A 17,295-nucleotide genomic window follows, 5' to 3' on the forward strand; every position below is an offset into this window, starting at 1 on the left:
GGATTCCATCGGGCACTGGAGCTCTGTTTAGTTTTAAGATTTGAGCTGTTTCTCAACATCGCTGACACTAATACTTATTTCATTCGTCTTTTCATTGGTAAGGGGATTAAATTGGGGCAGTTCTCTTGTGTTTTCATTTGAAAATGGAATTAAGCATTTCAGCTTTTGCTTTGCTACCCTCAATTTCAGTTCCTTTTCCATTCACTATGAACTGGACATTAACTTAGGAGCCACTAACAGCCTTAACATATGACCAGAATTTCTTTGGGTTCTGTGAATGATCACTTTGCAATATTCTGCTATGGTAGTCACTGAAGGCATGACACATTGCTATCTCGACAGCCAAATGTGTTTCATTCACCATCCAGTGCATGTTCAACTATTCTTTTAAACTTGAGCCAGAATTCCTTTACATGCTCCTGTCCTGTGCTGAAAGTTTAAAGTTCCTCATTGAGATATGACACTAGTTTACTGAACATGCATATATTTCTGCTTGTTTTAGTTGTCCTTTGTACTTTGGTAATCATTGTTGCCAGAACTGCATTATGGTGACTGATACTAGTTTCAATATGGACATTCTCAGAGTTCAGATCTATTTATTGCGTTAGATCCAATACATCTCTGTCATGAGTGGGGTTTCTACCTGCCTGTTCTTTGTAGTTTTAAAAGAAAGCATTTAGTATTGTTTCATAGGATGTCTTATCACACCCACCACTAACAAAACTGTGATTTTCACAATGAATTGTTGATGATTAAAGTCTCCAGCAATGATTACTGTATGATTGGGAACTTACTCATTCTATTTCATATCCTTGCAAAGTGTTACACCCAAGTATGTGAATGAGTTAACTGTTTCCAGCTGTGACTCATTGAAATTAGTCACATGATACTTTTTTATTTGTGAAGTGCACAGTTTTACTTTTCTGGACATTTAAAGCAGGCTGCTGATTCTTGGAAATCTTATCAAGATCTGACTGTATATTTATTCAGACTGTATTTGATTGTGGATAACTGCATCATCTGTGAAAAGTCTGAGGTTACTGATAATATTATCTTCAAAATCATTATTATACAACATGAACAGCAGGGACTCAACATGCCTCCCTGGGGTGCACCTGAAGCTACTTCTACATCTGTCGATGACTCGGCATCCAAGATAATATGCTGCGACCTCTCTACCAAGATATTTTCAATAGTCACATACCTGTATTTCATGTGATACTGCAAATGATTGAACTTTCGATAATAAGCATAGGTATAGTACTGAATCAAATGCTTTTCAGAAATTAAGACATGGATGTATGTTAGATTATATTTAATGAAGGGGCTAACTCAACCACAAATTTTATATAGAATATGAGGTGAATTATTTTGGGCCCCATGAGATTTGTTCAGTTTCAATGATTTTAGTTAGCTCTCAGCATCACTGATATTAATATCTATTTCCACTATCTTTTCTGTGGTACAAGACTTAAGGCAATCTCCTGGGTTTTCTTTTGTAAGGGAATGTTTGAAAATAGTTAAGCATTTCTGCTTTTGCTCTGCTATCCACAATTTCTGTTCCTGTTCTACGCCAACCTCTTCATCTCAGAGTAGGACTTCTAATGAATGTCCTCATTTATTTGTTGGATGTATTCCAATATATGTGTTCCGCTACAGTTTTTACCCTTACAGTTTCCTGTAGTACTGTGGTAGTTATTTCATGATGTCTTGAAACATGTCCTGTCATCCTGTCCCTTCTTCTTGTCAGCATTTTCCACACGTTCCTTTACCGAATCTTTGGAGAACCTCATCATTCCTTATCTTATCAGCCTATTTAATTTTCAACATTCTTCTGTAGCACCACATTTCAAATGCTTCGATTTCATTCCATCCTTGTTTCCTACTGTTCGTGCCTTATTACCCTGGAATACTGTGCAGCAAATGTACATTCTCAGAAATTTCTTCATCAAATGAAGGCCCTTGTTTGATACTAGCAAACATCTTTTGACCAGGAACGCCCTCTTTGCCTGTGTTAGTCCACTTTTTGTGTCATCCTTGCTTCGTCCATCAGGGGTTATTTTGTTTCCAAGGTAACAGACTCCCTATTATTGTCTATTTCGTGATCATCAGTTTTGATATTAAGCTTCTCGCTATTCTCATTTCTGCTACTTTTCATTACTTAAGTCTTTCTTTGATTCACTGTGCATCCTTATTCTGTACTCATTATACTGTACATTCACTTCACCAGGTTCTGTAATTTTCTTCATCTTCACTGAGGATAGCAATGTCATCAGTGAGTCCTATAACTGATAGCCTTGCACCCTGAATTTTAACCCCATTCTTGACCCTTCCTTTTATTGCCTTTATTAATTCTGTGTATAGATTGAACATTAGGGATGAAAAACTGCATGCATCTCTTAAACCTTTTATAATCTGAGGACTTCATTCTTGGTGTTAGTCTTATTGTCCCCTCTTTGTTCTTCTACATACTGTATATTTTATGCTCCTTGTTGTTATTGTTGCCTTCAGTCCAGAGACTGGTTTAATGCAGCTCTCCAAGCTACTCTATCCTGTGCAAGCTTCTTAGTCTCTGTGCAACCAAGTAACTGCGGCAACCTACATCGTTCTGAATTTGCTTAGTGTATTCATCTCTTGGTCTCCCTCTACAATTTTTGTCCTTTACATTGCCCTCCAGTACTAAATTGGTGATTCCTTGATGCCTCCGAACATGTCCTACCAACCAGTCCCTTCTGCTAGTTAAATTGTGCCACAAATTCCTCTTCTCCCCAATTCTATTCAGTACCTCCTCATTATTTACGTGATCGACCCATGTAATCTTCAGCATTCTTCTGTAACACCAAATTTTGAAAGCTTGTGTCCTCTTCTTGCCTGAACTATTTTCCCTTCCATACCTGGCTACACTCCATAAAAATACTTTCAGAAACAACTTTCAGACACTTAAATCTATACCCGATGTTAACAAATTCCTCTTCTTCAGAAATGCTTTCCTTGATATTGCCAGTCTACATTTTATAGCGTCTCTACTTCGACCATCATCAGTTATTTTGATCCCCAAATAGCAAAACTCCTTTACTACTTTCAGTGTCTCATTTCCTAATCTAATTCCCTCAGCATCACCCGATTTAATTAGACTACATTCGATTATCCTCGTTTTGCTTTTGTTGACGTTCATTTCGTATCCTTCTTTCAAGACACTGTCCATACCGTTCAACTGTTCTTCCAGGTCCTTTACTGTCTCTGACAGAATTACTATGTCTTCGGCAAACCTCAAGGTTTTTATTTCTTCCTCACGGATTTTAATTCCTACTCTGAATTTTTCTTTTGTTTTCTTTTACTGATTGAATAACATCGGGGACAGGCTACAACCCTGTCTCACTCCCTTCCCAACCACTGCTTCCCTTTCATGCCCCTCGACTCTTATAACTGCCATCTGGTTTCTGTACAAATTGAAAATAGCCTATTGCTTCCTGTATTGGACCCCTGCTCACTTCAGAATTTGAGAGAGAGTTTTCCGTCCACATTGTCAAAAGCATTTCTCCAAGTCTACAAATGCTAGAAACGTAGGTTTGACTTTCTTTAATCTATTTTCTAAGATAAGTCGTAGGGTCAGTATTGCCTCATGTGTTCCTACATTTCTATGTACTGATCTTCCCCAAGGTCGGCTTCTACCAGTTTTTCCATTCGTCTGTAAAGAATTCATGTTAGTATTTTGCAGCCGTGGCTTATTAAACTGGTAGTTCAGTAATTTTCACATCTGTCAACACCTGCTTTCTTTGGAATTGGAATTATTATTTTCTTCTTGAAGTCTGAAGGTATTTCGCCTGTCTCATACATCTTGTTCACCAGACAAAACCAGTAGAGTTTTGCCAGGGCTGGCTCTCCCATGGCTGTCAGTAGTTCTAATGGAATGTAGTCTACTCCTGGGTCCTTGTTTCAACTTAGGTCTTTCAGTACCCTGTCAAATTCTTCATGCAGTATCATATCTCCCATGTCATCTTCATCTACGTCCTCTTCCATTGCCATAATATTGCCCTCAAGTACATCGCCCTTGTATGGACCCTCTACATGCTCCTTCCAGCTTTCTGCTTTCCCTTCTTTGCTTAGAACTGGTTATCCATCTGAGCTCTTAATATTCATGCAAGTGGCTCTCGTTTCTCCAATGGTCTCCTTAATTTTCCTGTAGGCAGTGTCTGATCTCATTTTTGAGACACTGGTATTCCTTTTTTCTTGCTTCATTTACTGAATTTTTATATCTTCTCCTTTCATTGATTAAATTCAGTATCTCTTCTGTTACCCAAGGATTTCTACTAACCCTTGTCTTTTTACCTACTTTATCCTCTGCTGCCTTCACTAATTCATGTCTCAAAGCTACCCATTCTTCTTCTACTGTATTTCTTTCCCCTATTCTTGTCAATCGTTCAGTAATGGTCTCTCTGAAACTCTCTACAACCTCTGGTTCTTTCAGTTTATCCAGGCCCCATCTCCTTAAATTCCCACGTTTTTACAGCTTCTTCAGTTTTAATCTACAGTTCATAACCAATAGATTGTGGTCAGAGTCCACATCTGCCCCTGGAAATGTTTTACAATTTAAAACCTGATCCCTAAATCTCTGTATTACCATTATATAAATCTATCTGAAACCTTCTAGTGTCTTCAGACCTCTTCCATGTATACAACCTTTTTTCATTCTTAAAACAAGTGTTAGCTATGATTAAGTTATGCTCTGTGGAAAATTCTACCAGACAGCTTCGTCTTACATTCCTTACCCCCTATTCCATTTTCACTTATTAATTTTCCTTCTCTCCCTTTTCCTACTATCGAATTCCAGTCCCCCATGACTGTTAAATTTTCTTCTCCCTTAACTATCTTTCTTTTATCTCATCATACATTTCTTCAATCTCTTTGTCATCTGTTGAGCTAGTTGGCATTTAAACTTATACTACTGTCTATCTTGGTTATAATAATGCATTCACTATGCTGTAGCTCAAACCTACTCCTGCATTACCCCTATTTGATTTTGTATTTATAACCCTATATTCACCTGACCAAAAGTCTTGTTCCTCCTGCCACCGAGCTTCACTAATTCCCATTATATCTAACTTTAGCCTATCCATTTCCCTTTTTAAATTTTCTAACCTACCTGCCCGATTAAGGGATCTGACATTCCACGCTCCGATCCGTAGAACGCCATTTTTCTTTCTCCTGATAACGACATCCTCTTGAGTAGTCCCCACCCGGAGATCCGAATGGGGGACTATTTTACCTCCGGAATATTTTGCCCAAGATGACGCCATCATCATTTAATCATACAGTAAAGCTGCATGCCCTCGGGAAAAATGATAGCTGTAGTTTACCCCTTACTTTCAGCCGTTAGCAGTACCAGCACAGCAAGGCCGTTTTGGTTAGTGTTAAAAGACCAGATCAGTCAGTCATCCAGACTGTTGCCCCTGCAAGTACTGGATAGGCTTCTGCCCCTCTTGGGGAACCACACATTTATCTGGCCTAGGCATTGTCAGATAATCTCACACATCTCGCTGTTTTTGTGTTAACAGTGCCTCAGATAATTTCTTGAGAATTTTATTTTGGCATTTTCAGAGTTGATATGTTTTTAATATACTGTTGTTGTTGTGGCCTTCAGTCCCGAGACTAGTTTGATGCGGCTCTCCATGCTACTCTATCCTGTGCAAGCTTCATCTCCCGTCCAAACTATTTATCGTCCATGTTTCACTTCCATGCCTGGACACACTCCATAAATCTATACTCGATGTTAACAAATTTCTCTTCTTCAGAAACGCTTTCCTTCCCATTGCCAGTCTACATTTTATATCCTCTCTACTTCGACCATCATCAGTTATTTTGCTCCCCAAATAGCAAAACTCCTTTACTACTTTAAGTGTCTCATTTCCTAATCTAATTCCCTCAGCATCACCCGATTTCATTTGACTACATTCCATTATCCTCGTTTTGCTTTTGTTGATGTTCATCTTATATCCTCCTTTCAAGACACTGTCCATTCCGTTCAACTGCTCTTCCAAGTCCTTTGCTGTCTCTGACAGAAGTACAATGTCATCGGCGAACCTCAAAGTTTTTACTTCTCCATGAATTTTAATACCTACTCCGAATTTTTCTTTTGTTTCCTTTACTGCTTGCTCAATATACAGATTGAATAACGTTGGGGATAGGTCACAACCATGTCTCACTCCCTTCCCAAACACTGCTTCCCTTTCATGCCCCTCTACTCTTACAACTGCCATCTGGTTTCTGTACAAATTGTAAATAGCCTTTCGCTCCCTGCCACATTCAGAATTTGAAAAAGAGTATTCCAGTCAACATTGTCAAAAGTTTTATCTAAGTCTACTAATGATAGAAACGTAGGTTTGCCTTTCCTTAATCTATTTTCTAAGATAAGTCATAGGGTCAGTATTGCCTCACGTAATATACTATTTGTCATGTAATTTAGGTTATTATCACTGCTTATTTTCCGAATTTGAGTGGTCTTTCCTCCTTGCACGTGATAAATCAATCTTATTTAGGCCTATTTCCCGGTTCCCTTTCGGTTGTACAACTCATTAACATAGGAGGAAATAGAATTGCTGTATGCCTTTTTTTAAGTAGTGGTAATATTTATTATCTTTGGTGTTTAATTTATATATTTTTTTCTTGTACCTTTTGTTCTAAGTTTTCATTAAACATTCTTATTGAGCAATTATTTTTGAGTTTTGTGGACTTTTTTTTTGTATTTTTTCTGAACTTAGGTGATTATGGTTTAATTGTGTCGTTTGACTGCTGAGGATAGGTTTGTCTGAAAACTTATTTTCACTTTGTTCTGTTATGCACATGGCAAATATTAGTATGAAAAATAGTTGAAAGGTAAAAATCTACTGCTGTGGGGTACACCACTCGACATTATTAGACCAATGGGTAGGAAGAGTCTCCACAACCAATGATTTTTTTTACTTAATTTAGTTGTACAGAAACAAAGTGAATGTACATCTGTGAAACATATTTTGTTTTCTCAGTCTGTAAATAATGAATTTATTAATGATAGAAATAGTTTCTTGCACTGTCTGTGACATAATTTGTTTCAGGATATTCGTGAAAATGGATGTAGCAACACTGAGAGATGAATTGGACAAAGCTATAAGAGATGTCAATTTGGGAATTGAGGAATATGAACTTGAGCACCAGGTATAATTGAATTTTATGTAATTGTTTTGATATTTTAACTATGTGACCTTACATAAATATCTTTGTGAAAAAATTGTCATGAACTGTTCCTTTGGATAGCTGCTATATTACACAAATAGTGTAGTGTTTTTGTTGCTATTATTTCAATTAAAGTTACTGCTGGAATGTTACACATCCTTCAAGAATCCATATTGTGCTTGCTTAGTGCATTTTCCTCCTATTTCATTATTGCTTATAGGTGTGAACTGCGTTACACCAATAAGAAACATATACCATACTTAACCAAAATATTTTTCCAAGTACGCAATGTATTTACTCTTCCCATAAGTGTGACACATCTACTCAATGACTTGCCGACCGGTGTGGCCAAGCGGTTCTAGGCCCTTCAGTCTGGAACCGTGTGGCCGCTACGGTCGCAGGTTCGAATCCTGCCTCGGGCATGGATGTATGTAATGTCCTTAGGTTAGATAGGTTTAAGTAGTTCTATGTTCTAGGGGACTGATGACCTCAGATGTTAAGTCCCATAGTGCTCAGAGCCATTTGAACCATTACTCAATGACTTGCAATCTCCAGTTACTACTCCTAATATTTATAAGACTAGATACATTTGCTTGATACGTTGAGGAGTCCTTTCATGATTTATTCTCAGTCTGAGTGATAATAAGTCTCAGCTAATGTTTACATGTTTGCACATTGTACTTAGCTTCAGTTAGGAAATGGTTTCCATTCCTGCCCCATTTGCCCTGTTCATGTGATGTGCTTAACATGTCTACATACACTATACATCATTTATATTTTGCTATGTCATATTATAGTTGTAGTGGATTCTGTTGCTATTGCCATATTCCTTTCTTTTATCTATGAGAGAACTGTTTCAGGTTACTATGTGATGAACAGTATCAATCTTAATGTCAGTTCACCATTAAAAACTAGGGTAGCACAGTATATGAGGTAGATTACGTAGTAGTAAGTGTAGAAATAACTACCAAAGAGAGGACTAAATGTGAAGTTCTGAAATAGTTAACTCGGGTGCCCAACGGACATCACACCACCAAATCTGCAGATTTTTTGAGGTTTTGAATTTCTTTAACATGTCAATATTGTATTTTTTACCAGTCTCAGGACGTTCAGTTCAGAGTGGTCTAGTGGTTCCCACATGACCATAATGGATTACAACAAAACTTTGTGTGAACAGTCAGCTGAAAAAATACACACTTGAGAAAATGTCAGGTTTAGCTTTTTATATCTCTAGAATTAACTTTGGGATGAATCTGAAACCTAGCAGTTAATAACTTGCAAGTACTACTGCCTGATAGTTGTCAGTTTTGCTAAACAACAATTCTGCATCAAAATCAAGTCACTTTATACTTCAGTAACTGTTCTACTCCTAATGCTTGTAAATGAGCATTTCAGTATTAGTAAAGTTGAAAACTTCCTTATACTTGTAGGTACATGTGTATCTTCTTTAAGTAACATGCTCTTACTTCTAGTAATCCTTATGATATACAAAGGTAGTATAGGATACAGGTCTTTATTTCTCAATGTGTGTAAAAAAAAATCTTGTGAGATCAGGGGAAATCTCACTATCTAAGTGTATACTATGTCTACTTTCTATATACTTCCCAAACTACTATGTGGTTTGGTTGGCTTTCTAAGATTCCATAATTCTTGACTAGCATCCACGGTGACATAGATATTCTACACGTAAAAGCTATATACTTTTCTATATATGGCCCTATGATTGTATTGCCACGTCCTGGATCCTGACCCCTGTCTTGGGGTGTCCCTTGTTTTGCACTGTAATAACAGGATAATTCCCTTTAAGTACCCTGTCACCTGCCACGGATATACAGTGAAAGCCTGCTTTTACACTTTTAAAGGGACTTCAAAAAAATGGTGTAAAATAGAGGAAAATTTAACATGTAGGAAATAATGTTTTAAGCTGTAAAAGTTACGTATAGGATATGGCCCCCTTGCACTTTATGTATGATTTGTGTACATAACAGGCATCAAAAGACTTGTCAGGGACTTTTTTATTATCTAATAAAGGTTTGTTATCTGATAAAAACTGCTGATGTAACTGGAATTGATAACTCTATGGGAAGTGGAAATATTTGACTTAATTTCAAACGTAATAATCGATTTTTATGGAAAGCCTACAGCTGCCATTCATTATTTAAATAATGAAACACTGCACTAGTTACGTATTTTTTCATGCTTAGCATGATGTGTTTAGAGAATTTTTTCATGTTGTCAAGTGCAAATATGTAAACAAGTATTTTGTATGGCGTGTGCTATACTGTGCCTCATCAGTTATGTACACACACACACACACACACACACACACACACACACACACACACACACATTTGTATAACATCACAAAAATACATATGTAAATACTGCACTTGACAATGAGAATAAATTCTCGAAACACGTTTTGCTCAGCATGAATAAAATACGTAACCAGCGCTGTGTTTACACTAAAACAATTAACACAAAGTGAATGAATGATGGTGTCAACTGGCACTCCACGGGGCCATACGCTGAAACATGCTAAATATGGTTCGACAAAGGTGTCACGATGATCACAACAATCATGAAACGGCATTTGCGCAGTAGAGACAGTTTGGAAATAGTTGTGGTTGGTCATGATATCTTCATTCAAACGAACCTACTTACTCCCATCAGCCACCACGCCACATAGAGCTTGGCAGCTGCAGGAGATACATAAATTGTTAAAACTTTTACTCAGTTACCCATTCAAATCTGCTGAATAGAGTGCCCAGGTGTCAAGGAACTTAACCATTTAATATTTGTAAATACTACTGGACGGCCAACATTATGCCAGCATCATATTTTCTCCATAAACATATTTTTGTATGGTGTAAATGGCCGGAAAATTATAAATATGTTGACGCAAAATCAGGTGCAAATTAACATTGTGGGCATTGGAAATTTGACGAATGACTGATTGTTACCTTGATTACTAACAAGATTAGTTTCTCTCTTTCTTGTGAAGTGTTTGGGAAAATTTTTACCTTCAGACTGTTATTGTCCCAGTTCTTTCACTGGACATCTTCATTATGTTCTTTAATTGAGGTGTCTAATCCTTTGATGAAGGTTGGAAAATCACTGATAGTTGTCAATCCTCTATACAAAATTTCCTTTCTTACATACTGAGGTAATCTGCATGCTAATATCATTGAAAAGCTTGATTCTTCTATTTGATAATCTGAATCTTTAGATCAAGCTAAATGTCGTTCAGTGTACTTGCTACAATTTCCCCTAAAACTATTATATTTTCAATCTAATAATTCTTTAATCAACTTTATTGTATGCTAGAAGACCAGCATTTCCTCTTGAATTTTTCTTGAAAACGTCACAGGATCTAAAATCTCGTGAATGAGCCGTTCCCCATTCTGCTGCATCCTCTGCCAAATAACTAAATTCCATTATGTGTTTCATCTCATCGTCTACTTCTTTCTCTTTTTCTATTTGAGTCTGTAGCTCTGGAGGTAACTTTACTTAGGTCACTTCTATTTTAGAAATTTTATCTTCTTTCATAGATACTCCCTCTAAATCTTGTCCTTAGTTTGTAATACCATTAGACAACTCTAATTTCACTCTGTGGGTTTTAATACTATTAGATGACACTCCTCTGGTTGATTTAATACTGTTAGATAGTTTTCTGATTTCTCTCCATGATTTTTAATAGTATTTGCTGATTTGTCTGATTTGTTTGCTCCTTAATAAGGGCCATTAATTCAGCCAACTTGTATGTGGTAACAGGGATACAATGTAGACAAAATATATTCACTTAATAGCACTAAAGTACTGTGACTCTGATTTGACACGAACACACACAATTCTCACCTAATTGGGTACACACCAAGCTGCACTGCACTACTGACGTGTTTCGCGTGAGCTCAGTGACAGAGATGACCCACTGCATATCGTTACACTGCGGAGTGGAGGTGCGTTGTTGTCCTGCTGTTCATCTGTTGCGTGGATGCCCTTTGAGATAACAGCTGCAACTGTAGTCTTGTAGTCACAACACAGAATTCTTCTGTGTCTGAGAGATTCTTCACATATGCACCAAAGGTTGCATAATGATGTGAATATCTAATCACTGTAGACTCTGCTGCTGTGGTCAACTATTATTCTTCTCTTAACTTTTGTTATTACTTAGAGCACTTCATCAGTTTTAACACAAAATAAACTTATTTCTCTTCCATTAATCAAATCAATTCAGGCAACACTATTACATGCATCTGCTTATATCTTTTTGGCTATTGACTTGGGTTGCTCTGGGCAAAGTTGTAACTTCTTCTGTTATTCTCATAAAATTCTTGAAAAATAATGACTGCTGTCTTCTTTTTGCACCACTAATTCGCATCCTGCACTAGGGGATCAAAATGAAATGTAACATGGTGGTTGGTTGTGGTGTAATATACTCCATGTATGATCTCTCACCCTGATGTATGTGAATCAGCTTTAAATAATTTCCAACCACTATTCTTGAAAATGATTACTTTATTGGTCCTGCCGTACAGTGCTATGAGACTGTAACATGTGACTACTTAACTTTCTGCAATAGGAGTGGGTGCTAGAAGAGAGCTTCCATCTGTCCAACGTAGTAAATGATGTAAACTAATTTTCAAGTAACTCTTGTCCATTATAACAGCAAAGTTTCCACTGTACATTTACTTTTACAAAGGCGGGTGATACAGATTGCCAATAAGTTGTAGCTCACCACAGTATATTATAACAAATATATGTAATGCTTTGATGTTCAGTAGCCAGTTCTGAAATGATAGTCTGATGTTGAACTGTTCAATAGTTTACATTCTTGCCAGTACCACCTTTTCTCTAAGACATCCAAGGCACCATTAAGCCGTGATGTCAGAGCCCATGCAAACCTCCACAGCAGGTGATGTGTGGTCGCCTTGTCGATGTCTGGAGCTGGCGCCGTTCGCATCATATCTGCAAATAATATAATGAATGACACTGGGTGGTAATTATTGGTGTCTGTGGAATCACTCTTCTTGTACTGGAGTCTAATGATACATATTTTTATCTGTTCGGGGAAAAAATCCTGAATTAATTATGCATTACATAAGTTTCTGAGAACATTACATATTGTTGGACCACAATTTTTTAGTGTGTGATTGGAGATACTGGCCACTCCATTTTAGTCATGTTGATCTTTCAGATTTCAGATAGAGATGTGAGTTTAATTTTTATTGCGCTAACTGTCTTCTGTTCTGTTCTGTTTCTTGAGTGTATAGTTTTGTTTTCCCTTGTGAACTATGTGCACTTGTTATTAAAAATTAATTATTAAATATATCTGCTACATATGAACTGTGTTTTACAATGCTCCTTCTCTTTTCAACAGAAGTAGTGAGACCTCTTCAGCTTTTTTCCCTGTCCCTTCTTCAACATTATTCCATGTATCTTTTATTTCATTGTTCTGATTTATCAATTTCAGACAAGGTGTGCATAATCTTGGATTTTTTACAGATTTCCTTAACATGTTATGGTACTGTTATAATATGAAGTTGGGGACAGACTCTAATATCTGTAGTGAGCAAAGTTTAATTAACTTTGTGGGAAAATTCCTTTCAGAAATGGATGCAGACTTGAATTTAGAGCTAGTGTTAGGCTCATACAAACTTAATTCTAGTCAACAGTTTTTAAGCTGCCTTTAAAATCTTCAGTAGTTGTTTCATCATTGAGCATCACTGTTTTCTTTGAGTATTTGTGAGCTATTCATTGGGCTAATTATGTAACGTGACTAATAGTGCATCATGATTGGAACATTTATCACAGGATAGATATGTTTCTTTAACTTCTGCGTTTTGTGTGAATACAATACCTATAAAAGTAAAACTATCTTTAGCAATGTGGGTAGGGAAACTAACGACTGCTACTAAATTTTAAGTGGTTAATAGCAATCCTAGATATCTCTTTCTGTCAGATTGGAACTGATCACATGTAATATTTGCAAATTATAATTCCTATTGACAGCTGTATTATTGATTATTGTGTATTCAGATGTGACCAGTTTTGGAGATCCTAAACAGGGACCTGATGTTGGGGCTCAGCAACCCTGAAAAAGATTGTGTTAGAATATATGATAAGTCATTGACATAGCTGTTAATGTTACTAAAGAAAAGTGAATCTCATTAGCACTGCTGTTATTGAGAAACACTTTTGCTGTGGTAGCCTTTTAGGTAACACAATAAAAAACCACAATGCTCAGTAGGTGCCTATTGGTTTCAAGGTTTATGTGGCAACATTGAAGTTGAATTACTGTTCCTGCCAACAGGGCTTGCTCAAGCTCAACAATGGCATGTAGAAAAGGAAGGGTGAGAATATTTTCCAAACTTTCTCATCCAACAACTGTTTTAATTGCTTACCAAGTACAGTAAACCTTAATGACTGATCTTTTTGTTCTTCTTCTTTTAACAGGAACAGAAAAGGCTTGTTGAAAAATGGGTGGGAGAAGCTGAGCGCTCGTTAAGAGGAAAGAAGTCTTTCAGTGCTGCTGACCTGATGAAACGTCCATTGTCAAGTGTGTTGGCAGATGGTAGGAAATGTGAAACAATCAGTACTTGTATCTATTAACAATGCTTTCGAATTTATCATCAAATAATTTATTGCAATATATGCAGTTTTTGAGGTGCAGCACTGAAGCTGTTTCAAAATATACACTTTGATGCTACTGGTAAATATTTGTGGTGAAAACACTAGATTAATTTGTAGATGATGTACTGTATTTACCCGATTATAAGACGAGCTTTCTTCCCAAATTCGTCATTCGAAAAATATGGGGTCGTCTTATAATCGCAGATTGAACTATTGCTGCTGAGGTCAACATTATTACATTGTTTTATAGATTAATGTAGAGGTTGTCTCACATTTACAGATGACGCCTTGGCTATTGAGGTTTTGTATAAACTTATTTTGAACATTCCTGGAGAATAGAGCTTTGCAGACAGTGCGTTCGAATAGGCCCGAGATTTACAGACATGCTGAAGTGCTGGATACAGTATTGAACTCGCACAAATAATCACATGACATTTGCTCGTGGCACTAGTGCAAGGGATATGCAAGAAACTATGGACTAGCAACTACAATAGTCTAATGCTTTACTTAAAAAGTGACAGTTTTGTGGAACACTGGAGGAAATACCATTAAATTCTATCAACTTACAAACTTTTGTAGAATTTCAGCAGTTTTGCAATAAGTTTCTCATACATGTATGGATACCGTACACAAACATCAATACCACTTTTTTATTAAAGGTAGCATTCAAAACCAGAAATGTCCGTCAAAAAACATTAGTTGATTCAGAATCCAGACCAGTATTTTATTTGGATACGAGAGACTGTAATGATTTACTAAGTGGATTGCAAATGAGAAATTTGATCCCTGTTTACGTATTAGAATACTGGGGAAAAACATTACCAGCTTTTAATCAGCTTTAGAAAAAGATGATACCATTCAGATGAAACAAAAGAAAATTAATCCAGAATTTAATATCTAAAAACAGAAATAAGTTACATTAAACTGACTGCAATTATTATTGCAATAATAAATTGTGGCAGAAAGACCTGTTATGGAGGTAGCATTAACAGATGTCACTATATTATGGGACAAGCAAAAGTTCGAGAATTGGACTGAATTGTTATTGCGATCTTCTACTTGTGTATTAGTTGCTATTGTTACACATGACCTACACCCTGGAAGATATTGCTGACCATATTTCACTGTCGCTCAAGCACTGCACTGCAGAACATTGGAGGGGGCACAGTAACACCAACTTGGCTGTGAACTAGGGTGAATGGGGGGAGCAGAGTAGTGAGCGGGTAGAAATTATATCGTGTTGCCAACCATGGGAATGTATACTGCATACTTTGGCTTTTTATGAATATCTATGACTTTCAAACTGCAATTTGTCTGAATGAATTTGCACTTGAAATCAAATTGAATTTAAAATTGGTCAAATCGGAAGAAATAGCCAAATATTTGTGACAATGAAGATATAAGTTTTGCAGCTGTCCTCTTAGGATAATGATGGTAATTAAAAACAGCATACATTTCTGCAGGAGATGGTAAAAGTCTAGATTGTGGCCAGTGGTGTACTTACAGATTCTCTACTCAGGCAGTGAGAGAGCAGCGGTCAGACGATATGTTAGGAAGCACAGACATTGTAACGTTCTCACATCAGTATAGAAGAGTAATGCTCTATGTGTTCAGAAAAAAGCAGCCGTGTTCACAGGTCTCACCATAACTGCAACCTCAGGAATCGCAACATAATCTGAAGAACCAGACAAATATTTGTGACAACGAAGAAATAAGTTTTGCAGCTGTCCTGTTAGGATGATGATGATGATGATGATGATGATGATGATGATGATGATTATAAACAGTGGTACCACAGATGATAACCTAAATAAAAAAGGCAGTGAAAATGAATTTAATGTGAACAATTTCTCTTTGGGGTTCCCCCCCCCTCTGTGTTATCAAAATGTAGACAATAAATTGTACAAATTTAGAACAGGTGTAATGTTAACTGTTTAGGCAGACACCTTACATCAGTAAATGTTTGTAATTTTGATTAGTCAGTATATGTTTTTTCTTGTGGACCCCGTAAAAAAAATGGGGGAGGGGGTCGTCTTATATTCAGAGTCACTTTCTAGTCAGATAAATGCAGTTCTCATGTTGGTTCTTCACTAGCAGAATGGGGTGTGCAATTTTCCCCACAATGATGTATGAGGCACATTCAGAAAGTAAATATACTGTGACCATTGAGATGTAGAGGGGGTCCTGTGACTAGAGTGATCATCACAGGCGCATTGTAGTATTTACTCATGATGTTGTGTCCAGTTGAGTGAAAGATGTTGGTAAGAAATCCCAAGTGTGAGTCACATGCTGTGACTCACTTCCTACTCACAGAAGGAACAACATGTACCAAAATTTTTTTGTATATCAAAACTGTTTAAGATGAAGGTGTTATAAACAGAATTAATGTGTTTTTAAGGAGAAGGGAGTTTAGTAGAGGCAGAACAAATGTACATGATGAACAGAGTTGAAGATGGCTGATTGATAGTGGATAAAATTTGTTATGTTTCCGCATTCTCCTGAACTCTCTTATACTATACATTCACATACATGCTAGGATACTGGGAACTGTACATGAGATGGGGCCCAAAACAGCTGCCACAGCAGCATAGGAAAAATTGAATCGGCTGTGCCCACGAGTTTTGTGAGTACTTGAATTGGAAGGTGAGAGTTTTCTGAGCTGTATTATGACTAGACACGAGATGTTGGTGGCTCATAACACACCTGAGATAAAAAGGAAGTTGTCACAGTGACGTCACACCAATTCCCCATCTCCCAAAAAATTTCATACCAGGTTTTGGACAAAGTCATGATCTCAGTGTTTTGGGACTGAAAAGGCATCATTTTGCTTGCATTTCTGCTCCAGGAGAGACTATCAATGCACGATGATATTGTGAGATCCAAAGAATTTCAAAAGGAACATTCAAAACATAAGGAGAAAATACTGATGAGCGGAGTATGCTTGTTTAAAGGCAGTGCCCATCCTCACACAGCCTTAGCCACTATTGTGCTTGGTTGGGATGTTTTGACACCTCCTCCTCCTCCTCCACATTCCCCTGACTTGGTGCTGTCAGATTATCATCATTTCACTTCCCTGATGACACAAATGAGTGAAATTAAATTTTCTGCTGATAAGCAGGTACAGGAAGTGGGGGCAGGAGCTGGTGGGAGAGTTCAAGGAAGACATAAAGAAGTATGTGCCAAGGCTCACCACTTAGATAGGACGGCGAATGTAATTTTTATTGCTAAATGGTATAGTATGATGTGCATGGTCAGGCAACAAGATTCCTGTGACGTCAGTTATGCCATCAATCCAGAATTACAACCTTTATACCTGTATTCAAAATTATCTGCTTAAATATGTCACAGTTTGGTTTCCATCTCTCTCATCCTACCCTAGTGATGGTGGTTGGTAACTGAGTACTCAAAAGATTGAGCTCTGTGTTCTATATGTTTCCACTTCAAAAGAATTTT

General features: G+C 37.1%; 1 protein-coding gene across 1 annotated transcript in view; it reads left to right on the forward strand.

The window, feature by feature from the left end:
• LOC126193209 (inner centromere protein-like) overlaps window positions 1–17,295 on the forward strand; it is a 126,382-nt gene that overhangs the window by 7,542 nt on the left and 101,545 nt on the right. The window contains exons 2-3 of the mRNA XM_049932668.1: window positions 7,092–7,191; window positions 13,666–13,783. Of these exons, the coding sequence (XP_049788625.1) occupies window positions 7,105–7,191; window positions 13,666–13,783 (205 nt within the window). The 5' untranslated portion in view covers window positions 7,092–7,104. The remainder of the gene's footprint in view (window positions 1–7,091; window positions 7,192–13,665; window positions 13,784–17,295) is intronic.

Source organism: Schistocerca nitens, chromosome 1, assembly GCF_023898315.1.
Source record: "Schistocerca nitens isolate TAMUIC-IGC-003100 chromosome 1, iqSchNite1.1, whole genome shotgun sequence".
NCBI lineage: Eukaryota > Metazoa > Arthropoda > Insecta > Orthoptera > Acrididae > Schistocerca > Schistocerca nitens.